This window comes from Chaetura pelagica, unplaced genomic scaffold (assembly GCF_000747805.2).
Source record: "Chaetura pelagica isolate M959 unplaced genomic scaffold, ChaPel_1.0 scaffold329, whole genome shotgun sequence".
Taxonomy (NCBI): domain Eukaryota; kingdom Metazoa; phylum Chordata; class Aves; order Apodiformes; family Apodidae; genus Chaetura; species Chaetura pelagica.
The window spans coordinates 20376-36684 of NW_009954609.1; the positions used below are offsets into that span (position 1 = coordinate 20376).

The window sequence follows — 16309 nt, forward strand, 5'->3', positions numbered from 1 at the left end:
CCTGCTCTCCTCTGATGCCTGGGGTGCCCTGCTGGCCTGGTGGCCCCTGCGTGGGGAGAAAAGGGAGACTCTGTCAGAGCTCAGAAAGACACCAGGAAACGCTGCAGTGCCCAGGAGGTGGGTTTCAGCCACTCCTTGGGTGGTGTGAAGGCAGTGGCAGCCTCGCTGGCCCAGGGCAGGACACAGAACAGCCTGGGACTCCTGGGGAGAGCAGCTGTGATGCAGCAGCAGCATCACGAGAGAAGACATTTCTTTTGCCTTCTCAGGCCTGTGGAGCTCACTGACCTGTGGTCCTCTCATGCCTTGTTCTCCTGCTGGTCCTGCTTGGCCCAGCGTGCCCGGGGTGCCCTTGAGGTGCAGGACAAGAGGGGTTAGCACAGGGGGTCACCATGAAGGGGGGACCTCAGGGCAGGGGGGCTGCCCCACAGCTGGGCCACCACCACTCACCTTCACTCCGATGGGTCCCCTTCGTCCTGCCATCCCCTGGGGAGGGAGAGAAGAGAAGCTTGTCATGGAGGCAGGGGAAAGACTCACATCTCTGCTACTGTCACATCCATGTTACTCCAAGTACAAAGTGACATTTCAACAGCTGAAACCACCAGGGAGGGAGACACCCACTCGGCCAGCCCTCCAAAGCCAAACTGTGACACATTTTCTCCTCCCTGGACCCCCAGATCTGCCCCCAGAGGTGGTGTTGGGCAGCTCACCTTCCTCCCAGCTCCACCAGCTTGGCCAGCCACCCCCTCTGGTCCTGGCTCTCCCTGGGGGAAAAGCAGAAGTCAAGTGAGAGTCCTGAGATGAGGAGGGAAAATCAGCTCAGTGCTCAAAAAAACGGGTCTTTGGTTCCCTCACACAAGTTCCTTCGTATTCCCACCCAGCTGGAAACCCTTTCAACAGCTCCAGGAGACTTTCCACCACATTTCTGAGCTCATGCAAGCCAACAGTCCCAGTCCTTGGGGACATTTTAAGACCCATTTTTCAGGTAGACCTGGTGGCCTTTTGGTATCATCTTAACAGTTTTCTGACCCCCAAGGACACACAAAGTTAATTTCCAAGTACAAAGTTGTTTCCGGTGACAATCCCAAAAGACACTGTAAAATAATGTAGTTGTTTGGGTTTTTTTTAAAGCACTTTTAACACAAAACATCTTCTAAACTGAGGCCTTCTTAGTGAAAGTTTTGGTTGCAAACCAACAACATTTTTCTGCTGGACACCCATCTGACAAAGCTGGAGGAGTTTAAGAAACCACTTTTTTTTTCCCTCCTTTTTCTGTCCACTCTTGAAAAAAAACCCAACAAAAGAAAACAAAGAAGCTTTACCATGGGTCCAATTTCACCCTTTTGGCCTTTGGGTCCCCTCTGGGTGTTGTCAGCTCCTGAGTCTCCCTGAGAGCAACGAGAAACATCTGCATGAGCAGGGCATGGAAGTCAGACACCAGCACCTGCTCTGCTGCAGAACCAGCAGTTCTGCTCTTTGTTGCTCTCTGTTGGCTGCGTTAGATTAAATGTTCTTGGTGTTTTCAGACAGAAAAGCCACCAAGGAGGTGCCTCAGCAGTCAATAGTTACCGGGTCTCCACGGAGCCCACGGTCACCTCGTTCTCCTCGTTCTCCTTTTACTCCCTTGTCACCCTGTGGGAAGAGATGGAGAATCAGCCAGAGAAGAATTAGCCAGAGGGAGCCAGAGGTCCCTCCCCTGCCTCAAAATCCACCATCCCACCAGGTTGGACATGTGCTAAAGGCCTACCCTCCTGCCAGAGTATCCCTTCTCTCCAGAGGAGCCAGGCAAGCCCTTGTCTCCCTAAAAAAGAGAGAGATTGGAGGGTATTTGTGGATTTCCAGGAGCTTCTTGGCTGTTCCACCAAAGCATCTCGTTAGAAAAGGAATTCAAGTGACCAACCTCTTCTCCATCAATGCCATCCAGACCGATCTCTCCCAGTTCACCCTGCAGAAGAGAGTTGAGGGACAAAGGTTCATGGAGGGAAAGGGGAACAAGGAAGGGGACATGGGTGTGTCTACACATGAGGAAAGAGCTCTGTACCTTCTCTCCTGGGAATCCCCGAGAACCCTAGAGAGAAGAAAAGGGAATTACTCTCCTTCTGCCCAGCTCATGCCCATGGGAAGCTGCTCTTTCTCCACCGACCTCCTTTCCTCCCTGCAGCCTGTTGTAGCTGAGTCCCAGCAGCTGGACTCTGGCTCTGCTCCACGCAGGCTTCTTCCACACCTACCTTGGTTCCTCTGTGGCCAGGGCAGCCCTGGAAACCTTGTGTCCCGTTGGCACCCGGTGGTCCCCGCTCGCCCTGTTGCATGGAAGGGGAAAAGCAGTGACTATTCTCCAGAAATGGTCCAGGATCTGCCTGCTGAGCAGGTTCCTGCAGGAGCAGGAGGTGGCTTGGAAGCACAGAAGCAATCAGAACATCAGGTTTTGAAGGTCAACACGTCCCATCTCAGGATGGGATGAGAAAATCATTGAGAGAACCATCCTTCCCAAACTCTCAGCTGAGAAAGAGCTTTATAAAACTTCTCCTTCCAAAATAAAACAGCAAGATGAAACCTTAAGGAGTCATGGGAGTCCTGCTGTCTCTACTGCCATGGAAAGAAATCCCCTCCTGCCTTGGAGGACCAGCACAGAGCAGGGTCACATCAAGTAATGGGAATTATTCCCCCTGTTGTGCCTTCTCCAGCTCCCAAGTGCCCTTCTACCAGCAGCAGCTGGACCAGGCCATCAGGGTGAGGAAAACCCAACTGGTTGCTCCCTGGTTTGATCCACAACCACATGCCCAGGATGCAGGGAGAAGCCTCCAGCTGCTGGCTGTGCTGAGGTCCCTGGGGTGAGCAGGGCAGGAGCAGCCACTCACCGGTCCTCCCTCGTCGCCAGGGTACCCTCCGTAGCCAAGGTCACCTGTGGCGCCCTGGAAGGCAAGAGAGAAGGGTCTGGGTCACTTCCACAGCTCCCTCTGAACCCAGCACTTCCTCCAGCCTGCACCCCACCACCCTGGGACCCCCACCCAGCCCAGGGACCCCCGAATTGACCGACCTACCTTGGGCCCCACGGGGCCGGGCGCGCCGCGGTCCCCACGCTGCCCGGAGCACTTGCACGGGACGCGGCAGCACGTCCGCTCAGCGATGGTGTCCTGGGGGGAAAGGGACACAGGCTCGGGGACCTGGCACAGCTCCTGCCAGCCCGGGAGGTGGCCCCGCCAGCCTGGAGCACCCGCAGGGATGGGGCAGCTCCTGGGCAACCTGGGTCAGGGTCTCGGCAGCTTCAGAGGGAGGAACTCCCTCCCCATGTCGCAGGGATGGGGGGCAAGGGATGAGAGGTCACGGGGGGGGACAGCAAAGAGGGGGAGGGTGACAAAGGGGGGATTGTCAGACAAGGGGCTGGGGTGTCAAACAAGGGGAGGGTCAAGCAAGGTGGGGAGGAGGGGTCAAAGAAGCCCCCAGGTTGTCTCCCGGTGGAGAAGCCCCCCCAGGTTGCAGAGGGACCCCCGAGGAGGGGCCAGGGCACCCACCAGCTGCTCGGCCAGCTCGAAGTCCAGGTCCAGGAGGTTCACCCGCAGGGGCCGGTTGTAAGTGAAGCCCCGACCGAACTCCAGCTGCATCAGCCGCTCGAAGTCGGGCACCCGGTCCAGCCCCACCAAGCGGAGAGCGTGCACACCTGGAGGGGAGGGAGGAGGGGGAGGTCCTGCAGCTGGGGAGGGACAGCCCCCTGGAGCAGCACAGGGTGGGGGTGACCTCCTGCAGAGAAGGAGCTTGGGGTCCTGGTGGACATGGCCATGAGCCTGGTGGCCAAGAAGGTGTCCTGGGGGGCATCTGAAAGTGTGGCCAGTAGGTCAGGGGGGTTCTCTGCCCCTCTGCCCTGAGGGGGACACATCTGGGGAACTGGGTCCAGTTCTGGGCTTCCCAGTTTGGGAAGGACAGGGAGCTGCTGGGAAGAGTCCAGGAACTCCAAGAGTCCAAAGGAACTCCAGAAAGAGTCCACAGAGTTGATGAGGGGACTGGGACATCTCCCTGAGGAGGAAAGGCTGAGGGGCTTGGGGCTGTTCAGCCGGAGAAGACTCATCAATGCTGTCAGTCCTTCAAGGGTGTGTGTCAGGAGGATGGGTCCAGGCTTCTTCCCAGTGGCAGGACAAGAGGGGACAGGCACAGACTTGACCATAGGAAGCTCCAACTCAACATGAGGAGGAACTTCTTGACTGTGAGGTGGCAGAGCCCTGGGACAGGCTGCCCAGAGAGGCTGTGGACGCTCCTTCTCTGGAGACATTCAAACCCCCCTGGACGTGTTCCTGTGGGATCTGCTGGAGGTGACCCTGCTCTGGCAGGGGGTTGGACTGGAGGATCTCCAGAGGGCCCTTCCAGCCCCCACCACTCTGTTACTTGGAGCACTGCCCTGAGGAGTAAGCAAGTTACCTTCTGCATGCAAAGCAGATGAAGCAGCTTCCAACTGGTCCATGGAGTCATCTGCCCCATCCGTGAAATGGATGATGACCTGGGAGAGAAAGACATTCAGGTCAGAATATTCCAGGTGGGAAACACCATCCATGTGCAAGTGAAGGGCCTTCTTCCAAGGGATGTTCCATGGGAGAGGAGATGGGGGAACTCGCTTTGCCAACTAAAATACATCAGAAGTTATCTTGGGGTTGTTCAGATTGGAGAAGACAAGGTTCTGAGGAGATCTCAGAGAACCTCCCAGTGCCTGAAGGGGCTCCAGGAAAGCTGGGGAGGGGCTTGGGACAAGGGCAGGGAGGGATGGGAGCAGGGGGATGGATGAAAACTGGAAGAGGGGAGATTGAGGTGGGACATGAGGAGGAAATTCTTCCCTGTGAGGATGGTGAGACACTGGAACATGCTGCCCAGAGAAGCTGTGGAAGCCCCATCCCTGGCAGCGTTCAAAGGAACAAGCTGTTCCAGTGGGAGATGTCCCTGCCCACGGCAGGGGGTGGAGCGAGATGGTCTTTAAGCTCCATCCCAACCCATTCTGTGATTCCATGAGCCCCTGGCCACCACAATCCCAGAGGCCCTGCTGGTCACATACCTTGGTGCTCCCAGAGGGCGTGGAGCTGAATTTGCTGAGGTAGGACCTCAGGGTGTCTGCAGTGAGGAAGTAGGGCCCGCGGCTGCGCATGCCTTGGAACCTCTCAAAGAGCTCGGGCTGGTACTCGGAGAAGTCCAGCCCCTCCACGGGTCCCCCCCGAGCCTGGGCCATGATGGCCACCCTGACGTTGGGGGCCTGGTTGCCCGTGCAGCTGATCTTCTGCATTTGAGTTATCCTGTTCAGCACAGCCTCCACGCGGGACTCCAGACCCCGCTGGGAGGTGAAGATGTTTTGCCCAGGGCCGACGTCCGTGACATCAAAACCAAGGATGACATCCAGGTCACAGTCTGAGGGGGGAATGAAGAGAGAGAGTGGACAAGGAGTTACCCATGGGACAACGATTTGGTGGCCAAGAAGGCCAATGACATCTGGGGGGCATCAAGAAGAGTGTGGTCAGTAGGTCAGGGAGGTTCTCCTGCCCCTCTGCTCTGCCCTGGTGAGGCCACATCTGGGGAACTGGGTCCAATTCTGGGCTTCCCAGTTTGGGAAGAACAGGGAGTTGCTGGGAGGAGTCCAGGAACTCCAAGAGTCCAAAGGAACTCCAGAAAGAGTTCACATAGTTGATGAGGGGACTGGAACATCTCCCTGAGGAGGAAAGGCTGAGGGACTTGGGGCTGTTCAGTCTGGAGAAGGCTGAGGAGGGAATCTCCTCAATGCTTAGAAGTATCTCCAGGGGGTGTCAGGAGGGTGGGACCAGCCTCTTCTCAGCGGTGTCCAGTGGCTGGACAAGGGGCAATGGGAACAAAGCTGGAGCAGAGGAGGCTCAGGTTAAACACGAGGAGGAACTTCTTGACTGTGAGGTGGCAGAGCCTTGGGACAGGCTGCCCAGAGGAGCTGGGGAGTCTCCTTCTCTGGAGACATTCCAAACCCATCTGGACACGATCCTGTGGGATCTGCTGGAGGTGACCCTGCTCTAGAAGGACCAGATGACTCCAGACCTTCCAACCCTGCCCATTCTATGACCATCATGCTTACCTCTGGTGACATCTGATGTGCCTAGACACAATTTCTCCTCCATGGCAGCTTCCAGTGTCACCAGGACCTGCTCGTTCAGCTCAGACAGCTCCTGGGCTGTGGCTGCTCTGAAACCTGTGGCACTCTCACTGGCCAGCCTGCTGACCTCCTTCAGGTCGATGTCCCTCACGCCCACAGCAAAGACCTTGACGCCTTTCCGGGCAATCTCCACAGAGGCACTTGGCCCATCATCTGAGGACTTCCCACCCGTGATGAGGAAGGCAATCTGGGGCACCCTCTGGTCGATGCGGCTGCCGGCCTCCTTGACAAAGTGCTTTTCCTGGATGTGCTTGATGGCTGCTCCAGTGTTGGCGATCCTGCCACCCTTGTAGACAACTTTGTTGATGGCATCTAAGATCTCAGCTTTGGTGGAATAGTCCTTGAGGAAGAACTCATCGGTGACATCCGAGTTGTACTGGGCCAGACCCACCTGGATGGAGTCGCCCTCCCTGTAAATGGCATCCACCACAGAGTAGACAAACTGGAGAACTTCTTGGAAGTTGTCCCTCCTGAAGTTGATGGAGCCATCCAGCAGGAACACAATGTCAGCTTGCTTCTTACTCCCTGAGAACATTGGAAAGAAAACCCCTTATTACAACCCCTTTGTGGCACTTCTAAGATTGAAGATGTTCAATGGCTGGTGAGGATTTGTGTTTCTCCTTCCCACCTTTGGAGGAGATGATTTTAGCACAATTCTACATCCAAGAATGAAGGTCATATTTCATGGAAATATTAAATTTTCTGAGTTGGAGGGACCTTAAAGATCATCTTGTTCCAACCCCCCTGCATGGGCAGGGACACCTCCCACCAGCCCAGGCTGCTCCAAGCCTCATCCAACCTGCCCTTCAACACTGCCAGGGATGGGGCGGCCACAGCTTCCCTGGGCAACCTGGGCCAGGCTCTCCCCACCCTCAGAGAGAAGACTTTATGGGTCTTCATACAACATCACTAGTTTCTGTGATGGATACCCTCATCTCGTTGCACAGTCTGTTCTTCTCTACACTTATCAGGACCTTCAGGGTCTTCTCTCAAGCAGTGTGACTCAACAGTTAGGAATCAAAAGGTCTAGAGAACTTCAAGACCCATCTGGATGTGTCCCTGTGGGATCTGCTCTAGGGGATCCTGCTCTGGCAAGGAGCTGGACTAGACAGTCTCCAGACGTCCCTTCCCACCCCAACTATTCTGTCACTTTCATATCATACAAATTCCATTGGTCCAGAAGAGTCTCCAGGGTGAACAGCAGACTTACCAGGTCCAAAAACCCCAGGGGTTTCTGTTGTGGGTATGGGAAGTTCTTCAAGAATACTCTGCACTGTCTTCTGCAAGGCTGGGAGCTCAGTGAAGTCCTGCACCACCAGCACCCGCTCAGGGTTGTTGGTGATGACCTGCAGCTGGTTCCTGTCCACGTTCCTGGCTCCAACGCCCAGGGGCTGGATGCTGGTTGAGGTGATGACGTTGGCAGGCCTGCTGACATCGTCCTGGGAGCGGTCTCCGAGGATGACCACGAGGTGCTGGGGCACTCCATCCTCTATCCTGCTCCCAGCAGACTTGATGAAGTAGTTCTTCACCACGTAGTCCAGGGCTTTGCCCGCGTTGACCGGGGATCCCCCGCGGTGCCTGAGCCGGCGGATGGCTTGTAGGACAGCGTTTTTGGACTTGTGGGTCTTGAGCTGGAACTCGGGGAAGACGTTGCTGCTGAACTGCACCACACCCACCCGCACCTTGTTGGGCCCAACCTCCAGCTGCTGCACGATCCTGCTGATGAAGTCCCGGACGTGGGCCAGCCCGTCGGGCCTGACCGCGTCCGAGCTGTCGATGAGGAACACAACGTCTTTCTCCTCCCCGGAACCTGCAGGGCAGCCAGGAGAGAGCAAGTTAGGAAGGACTTGGGGTGATGGTGGGTGAGAAGCTCAACAGGAACCAAGCCAGGAACCCCCCGTGACCGAGGCTGCATCCACAGAAACATGGGCAGCAGGGCCAGGGAGGGAATTGTCCCCTCTGTTCTGCTGAGACCCCCCCTGCAGGGCTGGGGCCAGGTCTGGAGCCCCAACACCAGAAAGACACGGAGCTGGTGGAGTGAGGAGGCCACGGAGATGATCCGAGGGCTGGAGCAGCTCTGAGAGAGTTGGGGTGTTCAGCCTGGAGAGGAGAAGGATCTGAGGAGACCTTGGAGCACCTTTGAGTGCCTGAAGGGGCTCCAGGAAAGCTGGGGAGGGGCTTGGGACAAGGGCAGGGAGGGGTGGGATGAGGGGAATGGATTCAAACTGGAAGAGGGAGATTGAGGTGAGACATGAGGAGGAAATTCTTGGCTGTGAGGGTGGTGAGAGCCTGGCCCAGGTTGCCCAGGGTAGCTGTGGCTGCCCCATCCCTGGCAGTGTTGAAGGGCAGGTTGGATGGGGGTTGGAGCAGTCTGGGCTGGTGGGAGGTGTCCCTGCCCATGCAGGGGGGTTGGATCTAGATGATCTTTAAGGTCCTTCCAACCCAGTCTGGGATTCTATGACTCTCTGGTTCTATGACATTGGAAACCAAAGTGATGGTGTATTTAGGTTCTTGGGTCTAAATCCCACCAACCTGAAAAATTTCTTTTAAAGCGAAAGGATGGGGAGTTTTTGAACATTTGGGCAACCTTTCCCTGGGCCAGCAGCCTCCAGCCTCACCTTCAGGGACCTGCACGTCTCCCAGCAGCCGTTTGATCTGGTCCCCGGTCAGGGTCTCGATAGGAGTCAGCAGCTTCTGCTCCAGGCTGGGCAGCTCCTGGAAGCTGGAGACTTGGAAGACATAATCAGGACTAAGGGAAATCTGCACCATGTCCTCAGGATCCATATTCTTGGCCACCACCATCGGTGCCACCCCCACTTGTTTGACTTGGAGGGACGGGTGCTCCAGGTCGTCGTCGGACTTGCGGGAGGAGAGGATGACCAGGAACTGGGGGACTCCCTCCTCTATGCGGCTCCCCGAGGGCCGGGTGAAGATGGTTTTGGCCACGAACTCCAGGGCCTCCCCCACATTGACCTGCTGGCCACCCTGCGGCCTCAGCCGCCGGACGGCGCCCTGCACCTCGTCCTTGGTGGAGTGGGCGTTGAGCAGGAACTCCACGTGGGGGTGCTCGCTGAACTGGACCACGGAGACGCGGGTGGTGTCGAAGCCCACGTCCAGGCTGGCGACGATGCGCTCGATGAGGTCGCGGACGAGGTAGAACTCCTGGGCGGCGTAGCGGGAGCCGTCCACCAGGAACACCACGTCCCGCTTCACGCCCGCTGTGGGGGAGAAGGCAGAGGTCAGGAGAGGCACCAGGGGGTGCAGCCAAGCTCATCAAGCACTGCCCCGTGCCTCTGGCCATGGGGAGGGTCCTCGTTCTGTTCCCTGTGGTAGGACCGGTCTGCATCCCCAGCAATGCAAGAACTCCCAGAGCAAAGGAAGCAAGAGGGAGAAGGGGAAACCTGGAACAATCATTCCTCATGGGATGGCCCCCCAAAGAAATCACCTCCTGGTTATGCTCCTCACCCAGGGCAGGTTGTTCTACACTCTGTACCACCCACGTCTCCTGGGCTTTGTCCTGTAGGACACCTTTCCTGGTATTGTCTCCACTTCTGCCTTTCCAAGATGACTTTTTTGTTCCTAATAAAGTGTTTTCTGTAGTGGCAATTCAGGCTCAAGTGTGAATTATTGTGGAATATCCCATGGGTAAATGAGGTGGCTCTGAAGGGAAGGAACAATCAGAGCAGGATGGTGGACTTCAAAGGGATTGGTCTGGGGTGGGTGCCCTTCATCCCAGCCTGTGCCTCATTCAAAACAAGACCAGAAATGGAAGACATGATCCTTTTTCTGATGCCTGCTTCCTGTTTCCCTTCCCCCAGGGAATGAGGGTGGCAAATTTAAGACCCATCAGGAGGTCTCACACTTAGCAGAGAGCTGACCTTGATTTAGAGTGGTGTGAAGGTATCCCTGTGTCATTAAAGGATGGAATGCCATCCCAGGTGGGACAGCATTGGCTTAAAATCCATCAACTTCAAGATCTAAGGTCATAGCATTTGCTTGGTGTGTCCTCCAGGTGGCTACAACATGGGCCACCTTGAGGGACTGGGCTTAAAGGTGGCCAAGTTCTAGAGCTCCTACCAACCCCAAGGACATCAAGGAAATACATGGACAGGGAGACCAAGATGAACCTGGCAGACTCAGCTTTGGCCATCTTGGCTGTCCTCAGTTTGTGCTGCAGCCATGATGTCACCAAAACATCATTTTCTTGGCCTCTGGCTCTGGGTGCAGACACAAACACCTTCTCACCTGGGCTGGGCGATGTGAAAACCAGATCAGGGGCAAGTGACTGGATCTCCTTCTTGGTCAGGCGGACGACTCTGTTGGAGACCACCTGCTGCACCGTCTCCAGCTGGCTGAAGTCAGGCACAGAGATGGCAAAATCCGGCAGGAAGGAGATGGTCTGCAGCTCCGTGAGGTCGGCGTTCCCAATGCCAATGCCAAAGGGCACCGTGCCACTGGTCTTCAGGACCACCGAGGGCCTCCTCACGTCGTCCTGGGAGCGGTCGGCGGTCAGCAGGATGAGGAACTGCGGGACGCCCTCCGCGATCCTGCTGCCGCTCGACACCGTGAAGACGTTCTTGATGAGGTAGTCAAGGGCTGCTCCAGTGTTCAGGGGAGATCCTCCCAGCACCTTCATCTCCTCGATGGCACTGAGGAGATCTGCCTTGTCCTCGTAGGAGTCCAGCAGGAACTCGGGCTGGATGCTGTTGCTGTACTGAGCGACGGCGACGCGGACCTTGTCGCGGCCGATATCCAGGCTTTCCACCACTCTCTGGACAAAGGTCTTCAGGAGAGGGAAACCTCTTCTGACACCATCCGAGCCGTCAAGGAGAAACACCACGTCCTTCTTCTCACCTCTCTCAACTAGAGTTTGAGACAAGGAAGGGAAGGGGGGATAAGTGATGCCCTCTCTTGCAGGGATTCTTCAGGGACAGGGAGCCCGAGGAGGAGCAAAGCCTGGGGAGGGGCAAGAGAGGTGTCAGGATGGGTAGGACTTCCAGATGGGTGGAAGTGGGAGGAAACCCTACCCACCGTGCCCTAGAATCATGAAGCCATAGGAAAGAGGGTGCCAAGGGACCCCAGGTGCCATCTCCTACCCGAGACTGTGAGAAGCCACCTTCTCCCAAGGGATCTGGGAAGCTTTGCAATGCCCAACATGAGTCTGGGCCATCAGGGGTCAATCAGGTTGACTGATTGACTTGGACATGGCACCCCCAAGTGCTGCTGGCTTCAGGGTCAAGTGGGACAAGCAGGAACACTATCTGTCCCTCAGAAGAAAATCCTGAATATCTGCTCATGAGTGCTGAGCACAGCCAAAGGACTTCAAAATTATCTCAACAAGACAGAAATGTTTGGAGAAGTTGGAAAGAGATGGAGAAGGCTTCAACTATGACCAGAGACCCAGAGGTTGGTCACTGAGTGAAACTGCAGACAAATGAGGATAAAAGGAACTGAACAGATTGGTTGTGGAGGTGGGGGAAATCTCCTCCACTGGAAGGTTTTCAGAACAGAGCAGACCAATGTCTGCTCTGGACAAGAAGAACCTGCTGGGGATGAGAAGAACCTTCTGAGGACAAGGATATGTAGCAGATGGCACCTTGAGATCCCTTCCAGCCCTCTTTCTTTTTTATGTTTCTATGATTCTAAGTCCATCTGCCCAGGACTTTCTCAGAGAGATGACATGGAGATCATTCCATTTCTCCTTCTCCCCAGCTGCTGTTGGGAGACCAGTTAGCTCTCCACTTACGGCTGCCCCAGGAAATCCCACAGCTGGACAAGCAGAGCAGACGAAAACCCAACAGCAGTTTGTACATAATGGTTTTAAACACCACCAGGCCCAGCCGCCCCAGTCACTAAGTTGGGAGGGGGGTAAATGGTGTCTTGCAGCCTCTTGGACACCCCAGGGGTCCCTCTACCTGCTGGCTGAAGCTGAATGGTTCTCAGCAGGTTGACTATGTTTGGCTGCAGCTCCGCAATGCGAGGGAGGGACTCGACGCTGAGGATGAACTGGGGGGCGTAAGCAACGCGCTCCAGCTCCGCGGGGTCGGCGCTCTTGGCCTTGATGGCAAAGGCCACCACTCCAGCCTCCTTCAGGGCATCCGAGGGCTGCTCCACCTCGTCCGTCGACCTCCCAGCAGCGAGGAGGACCAAAAACTGAGGAACTCCTTCCTCAATCCTGCTCCCAGCTTCCTTCACAAACAGCCTTCTTATGGCTTCATCCAGCGCCGCTCCGATGTTGAGCTGCTTCCCTGTTTTGATCTTCATCCTCTTCACCCTCAGCAGCATGTCCTGCTTCGATGGGAGCTCAGCAAAGTCAAATTCCACTTGGAGGGTGTCACTGAACTGAGCCACAGCCACTCGTGTGGCATCAGAGCCCACGTCCAGGTCAGAAATGACTTTGTGGACAAAGTCCCGGACAGCAGGGAAGCTTCCCAAGAGGTTGGCTGAGCCATCAAGCAGGAATAAAATATCTTTCTTGCTTTCTAGAATAAAGTCACAAATGAAAAGAGAAGTAAAATACATTTATCTCTCTATACATGAAGGCTTTTTTTGTCTTCTTACACGTCACCCTAGACATTTCTCTGCAAATCAGCTGGGTTTCAATATGCAAAGCAAGTGATTTTCATATATCAAAGGATTCCAAGACCAAACTTTGACTTAGCATCTGAGGAGGAAAGGCAAGCAAGGACAACTCCTGAGATCCCATAAATGTAGGCACCAGTCACATCACACCTTGTGTCCCATCATATGAGTCACATCAGCAGTCACGTCAGGCTGCTCCAGGGATGTAGCTGCCAGAGGTGAGTTGGGACTTTAGGAGGAGAAAAAAACCCTTGTACCTGTTTCTTTTTGGTTCCTTCTTAATCTCCTTGAACACCCAAGGCAGAACCAAGGACCTCCTGTCTTTGTGTCCTGACATCTTGAAAATTCCTCTTTATGGATAAACAGTCCTGGCTGATTTTGGGTCTTAGCCACAATAAGACAATTAATGAGCAAAACCACCTCTTTAAAAAGGGTTAAACTTGCCCAAAGCTTTGGAGGATACACCTGGAATTCCTGGAGGCCAACCCAGCCTCTGGGACAGCACTTTGTGACAGAGTGCCCTGGGGAAGGATCGGGCCATTTCTACCTGGCTAGACCTTGGCTCCTCTATGCTCTTGGGCACGACTTTAACCTCCCCACACCTCTCCTTGTGGCCAAAAGTGCATGATCTCAGCACCTGAGGAGGCATTTGAAATTTGTGATGTTATTATGGGAACACTTGAGTGAGTGACTGGTGGGCACATACTCACTTGGATCCTCCTCCAGTCCTGACCTGCTGAAAGACTGAACATTTTCCTGTGTGGTAGCAACGACCTGAATCATAGAAAGGTTAGGTTGGAAGGGACCTTAAAGATCATCTAGATCCAACCCCCTGCATGGGCAGGGACACCTCTCACCAGACCAGGTTGCTCCAAGCCCCATCCAACCTGGCCTTGAAGAAAATGAAGAGCTGGTTGTGTCAAACCATGTTGGTGGTTTTTTTTTTAAGGTTCAGTCCAGCTGTGATGACCCAGGGCCATGTGAAGGTGGAAAACAATCAAGACAAAGGAGATTAACTTCATGCAGTCAAGATGAAGGAAGGTTGGTATTACCTGTTGGGGCGAGTGGAACCTCTTCCACACCTCCACTAACATATGTTGTGATTGGCTTAGTTAACTCCTGGGGTAAAGCTGTCAGGGCACTGAAATCATCCACCAAATACACCATCCTGGGGTTAAAGGCAATCTGCTCCAGCTCTGCCTTATCAGCACTCCTAACTCCAACAGCAAAGGTCAGCACTCCAGCCCGAGCTAATTGATTTGCCACTTGCAGGAAGGGCTCAGCAGACCTCCCTGCTGTCACCAGCACCAGGACCTGGGGCACCTGGGCATGGATCCTGCTCCCACCAGCCTCCGTGAAGTGATTGGAGAGCACGAACTGGAGGGCAGAGCCCGTGTTCAGCACCGACCCCCCCCGGGGCCGCACCTGGCCCAGGTGCTGGGTGATGTCAGCCCGGGTGTGGTAGGAGGAGAGGGAGAACTCGGTCTGAGCAGTGTCACTAAATTGCACTAAACCCACGCGGGTTCTGTCGCTGCCGACATCGAGGGAGTTAACTAGGGTGGCAACAAAGTCCCGCACAAAGGGGAAGTTGGCATCTCCGACCTGCAGTGATCCATCCACAAGGAAGATGACATCCCTTTGGCTTACTTCAACTGCAGTAGAGCACAGAAAACAATGTGAGACAACACAGCAAATGGCAATTGTGATTAATTATGAATGATTAAGGGTGATTACTGGGTTTCGTGTATGTGCAGCAACACGCGTGGCGACGGGGTTAGGAGGAAAGGGGTGGGGGGAGAAGGGAGGACCCCAGAGCGTGGGCAGCACAGGAACAGCAAGGACCTGGCTGGGAATGGCTGAAAAACAGCTGGGAGGTTGTGGAAGCTCCATCCCTGGAAGGGTTCCAAGCCAGGCTGGAGCAACCTGGTCTAGTGGGAGGTGTCCCTGTTCAAGCAGGATCTAGGTGGCCTTGAAGGTCCCTTCCATCCCAAACCATTCCAGGATTCTACCATGATCTGAGATACAGACCTGGAACTTCTCCCCAGAGACACCACAGCTCCAACCCCCCTGTGCTTTCTGCCCAGGGGATAGACCAAAAAATGCCTGAATTTGAAGGCAGATTTCTGAGAACTGGGGAGTGGGCTCATCCAACACCCTCCTCCAAAGAATATATTCAAATATAAAACAGACCCAAGACTCTTATGCTCCTTCTCCACAACATCTTCCCATTGGAAGCATTTATCCATGAATACATGGTTATATTCATCCATCATTCTAACCTGCCTTGCCAGAAAGGCAATATATAATAAATACTGAGATATTCAAACCCCAAAAAGGGCTCTTTGGACTCCGGGGATTGGTCCCAGATTTTATGGATTCTCTTGGATTTCTGCAATATATTTTTTTTCCCAAAAAAAAGCCATTCCAGAAACAGTCTCTAGTTGAAATGACTGCCCAGTGTGCAAACCAGTCATGTTCCTACTAATGGTCATTTTTATGGAGTGAATGAATAGCTGAAGAGCAAAAGGAATGGGGTAAAAAGAGGGAGAAGCTGCATGAATGAGCTTGGAAGAAGTTTAGGAACATTTTGAATTGCCATTGAAAAATAAAAATGTCATGTTTGGGGAAGTTGGCATCTCCGACCTGCAGTGATCCATCCACAAGGAAGATGACATCCCTTTGGCTTACTTCAACTGCAGTAGAGCACAGAAAACAATGTGAGACAACACAGCAAATGGCAATTGTGATTAATTATGAATGATTAAGGGTGATTACTGGGTTTCGTGTATGTGCAGCAACACGCGTGGCGACGGGGTTAGGAGGAAAGGGGTGGGGGGAGAAGGGAGGACCCCAGAGCGTGGGCAGCACAGGAACAGCAAGGACCTGGCTGGGAATGGCTGAAAAACAGCTGGGAGGTTGTGGAAGCTCCATCCCTGGAAGGGTTCCAAGCCAGGCTGGAGCAACCTGGTCTAGTGGGAGGTGTCCCTGTTCAAGCAGGATCTAGGTGGCCTTGAAGGTCCCTTCCATCCCAAACCATTCCAGGATTCTACCATGATCTGAGATACAGACCTGGAACTTCTCCCCAGAGACACCACAGCTCCAACCCCCCTGTGCTTTCTGCCCAGGGGATAGACCAAAAAATGCCTGAATTTGAAGGCAGATTTCTGAGAACTGGGGAGTGGGCTCATCCAACACCCTCCTCCAAAGAATATATTCAAATATAAAACAGACCCAAGACTCTTATGCTCCTTCACAACATCTTCCCATTGGAAGCATTTATCCATGAATACATGGTTATATTCATCCATCATTCTAACCTGCCTTGCCAGAAAGGCAATATATAATAAATACTGAGATATTCAAACCCCAAAAAGGGCTCTTTGGACTCCGGGGATTGGTCCCAGATTTTATGGATTCTCTTGGATTTCTGCAATATATTTTTTTTCCCAAAAAAAAGCCATTCCAGAAACAGTCTCTAGTTGAAATGACTGCCCAGTGTGCAAACCAGTCATGTTCCTACTAATGGTCATTTTTATGGAGTGAATGAATAGCTGAAGAGCAAAAGGAATGGGGTAAAAAGAG

The 16309-nt window shown here is 54.2% G+C and overlaps 1 protein-coding gene across 1 annotated transcript in view; it reads right to left on the bottom strand.

The window, feature by feature from the left end:
• The window catches only part of COL6A3 (collagen, type VI, alpha 3), a 33767-nt gene that overhangs the window by 8330 nt on the left and 9128 nt on the right, over positions 1-16309 (bottom strand). The window contains exons 4-24 of the mRNA XM_010005451.1: positions 13780-14379; positions 12061-12627; positions 10391-11008; positions 8764-9363; positions 7356-7955; positions 6068-6670; positions 5033-5379; positions 4408-4486; positions 3510-3655; positions 3039-3131; positions 2856-2909; positions 2226-2297; positions 2039-2065; positions 1898-1942; positions 1745-1798; positions 1567-1629; positions 1320-1385; positions 708-761; positions 448-483; positions 286-348; positions 2-46 (exon numbers count right to left, since the gene is read on the bottom strand). Coding sequence (XP_010003753.1) covers positions 2-46; positions 286-348; positions 448-483; positions 708-761; positions 1320-1385; positions 1567-1629; positions 1745-1798; positions 1898-1942; positions 2039-2065; positions 2226-2297; positions 2856-2909; positions 3039-3131; positions 3510-3655; positions 4408-4486; positions 5033-5379; positions 6068-6670; positions 7356-7955; positions 8764-9363; positions 10391-11008; positions 12061-12627; positions 13780-14379 — 4832 coding nt within the window. The remainder of the gene's footprint in view (position 1; positions 47-285; positions 349-447; positions 484-707; positions 762-1319; positions 1386-1566; positions 1630-1744; positions 1799-1897; positions 1943-2038; positions 2066-2225; positions 2298-2855; positions 2910-3038; positions 3132-3509; positions 3656-4407; positions 4487-5032; positions 5380-6067; positions 6671-7355; positions 7956-8763; positions 9364-10390; positions 11009-12060; positions 12628-13779; positions 14380-16309) is intronic.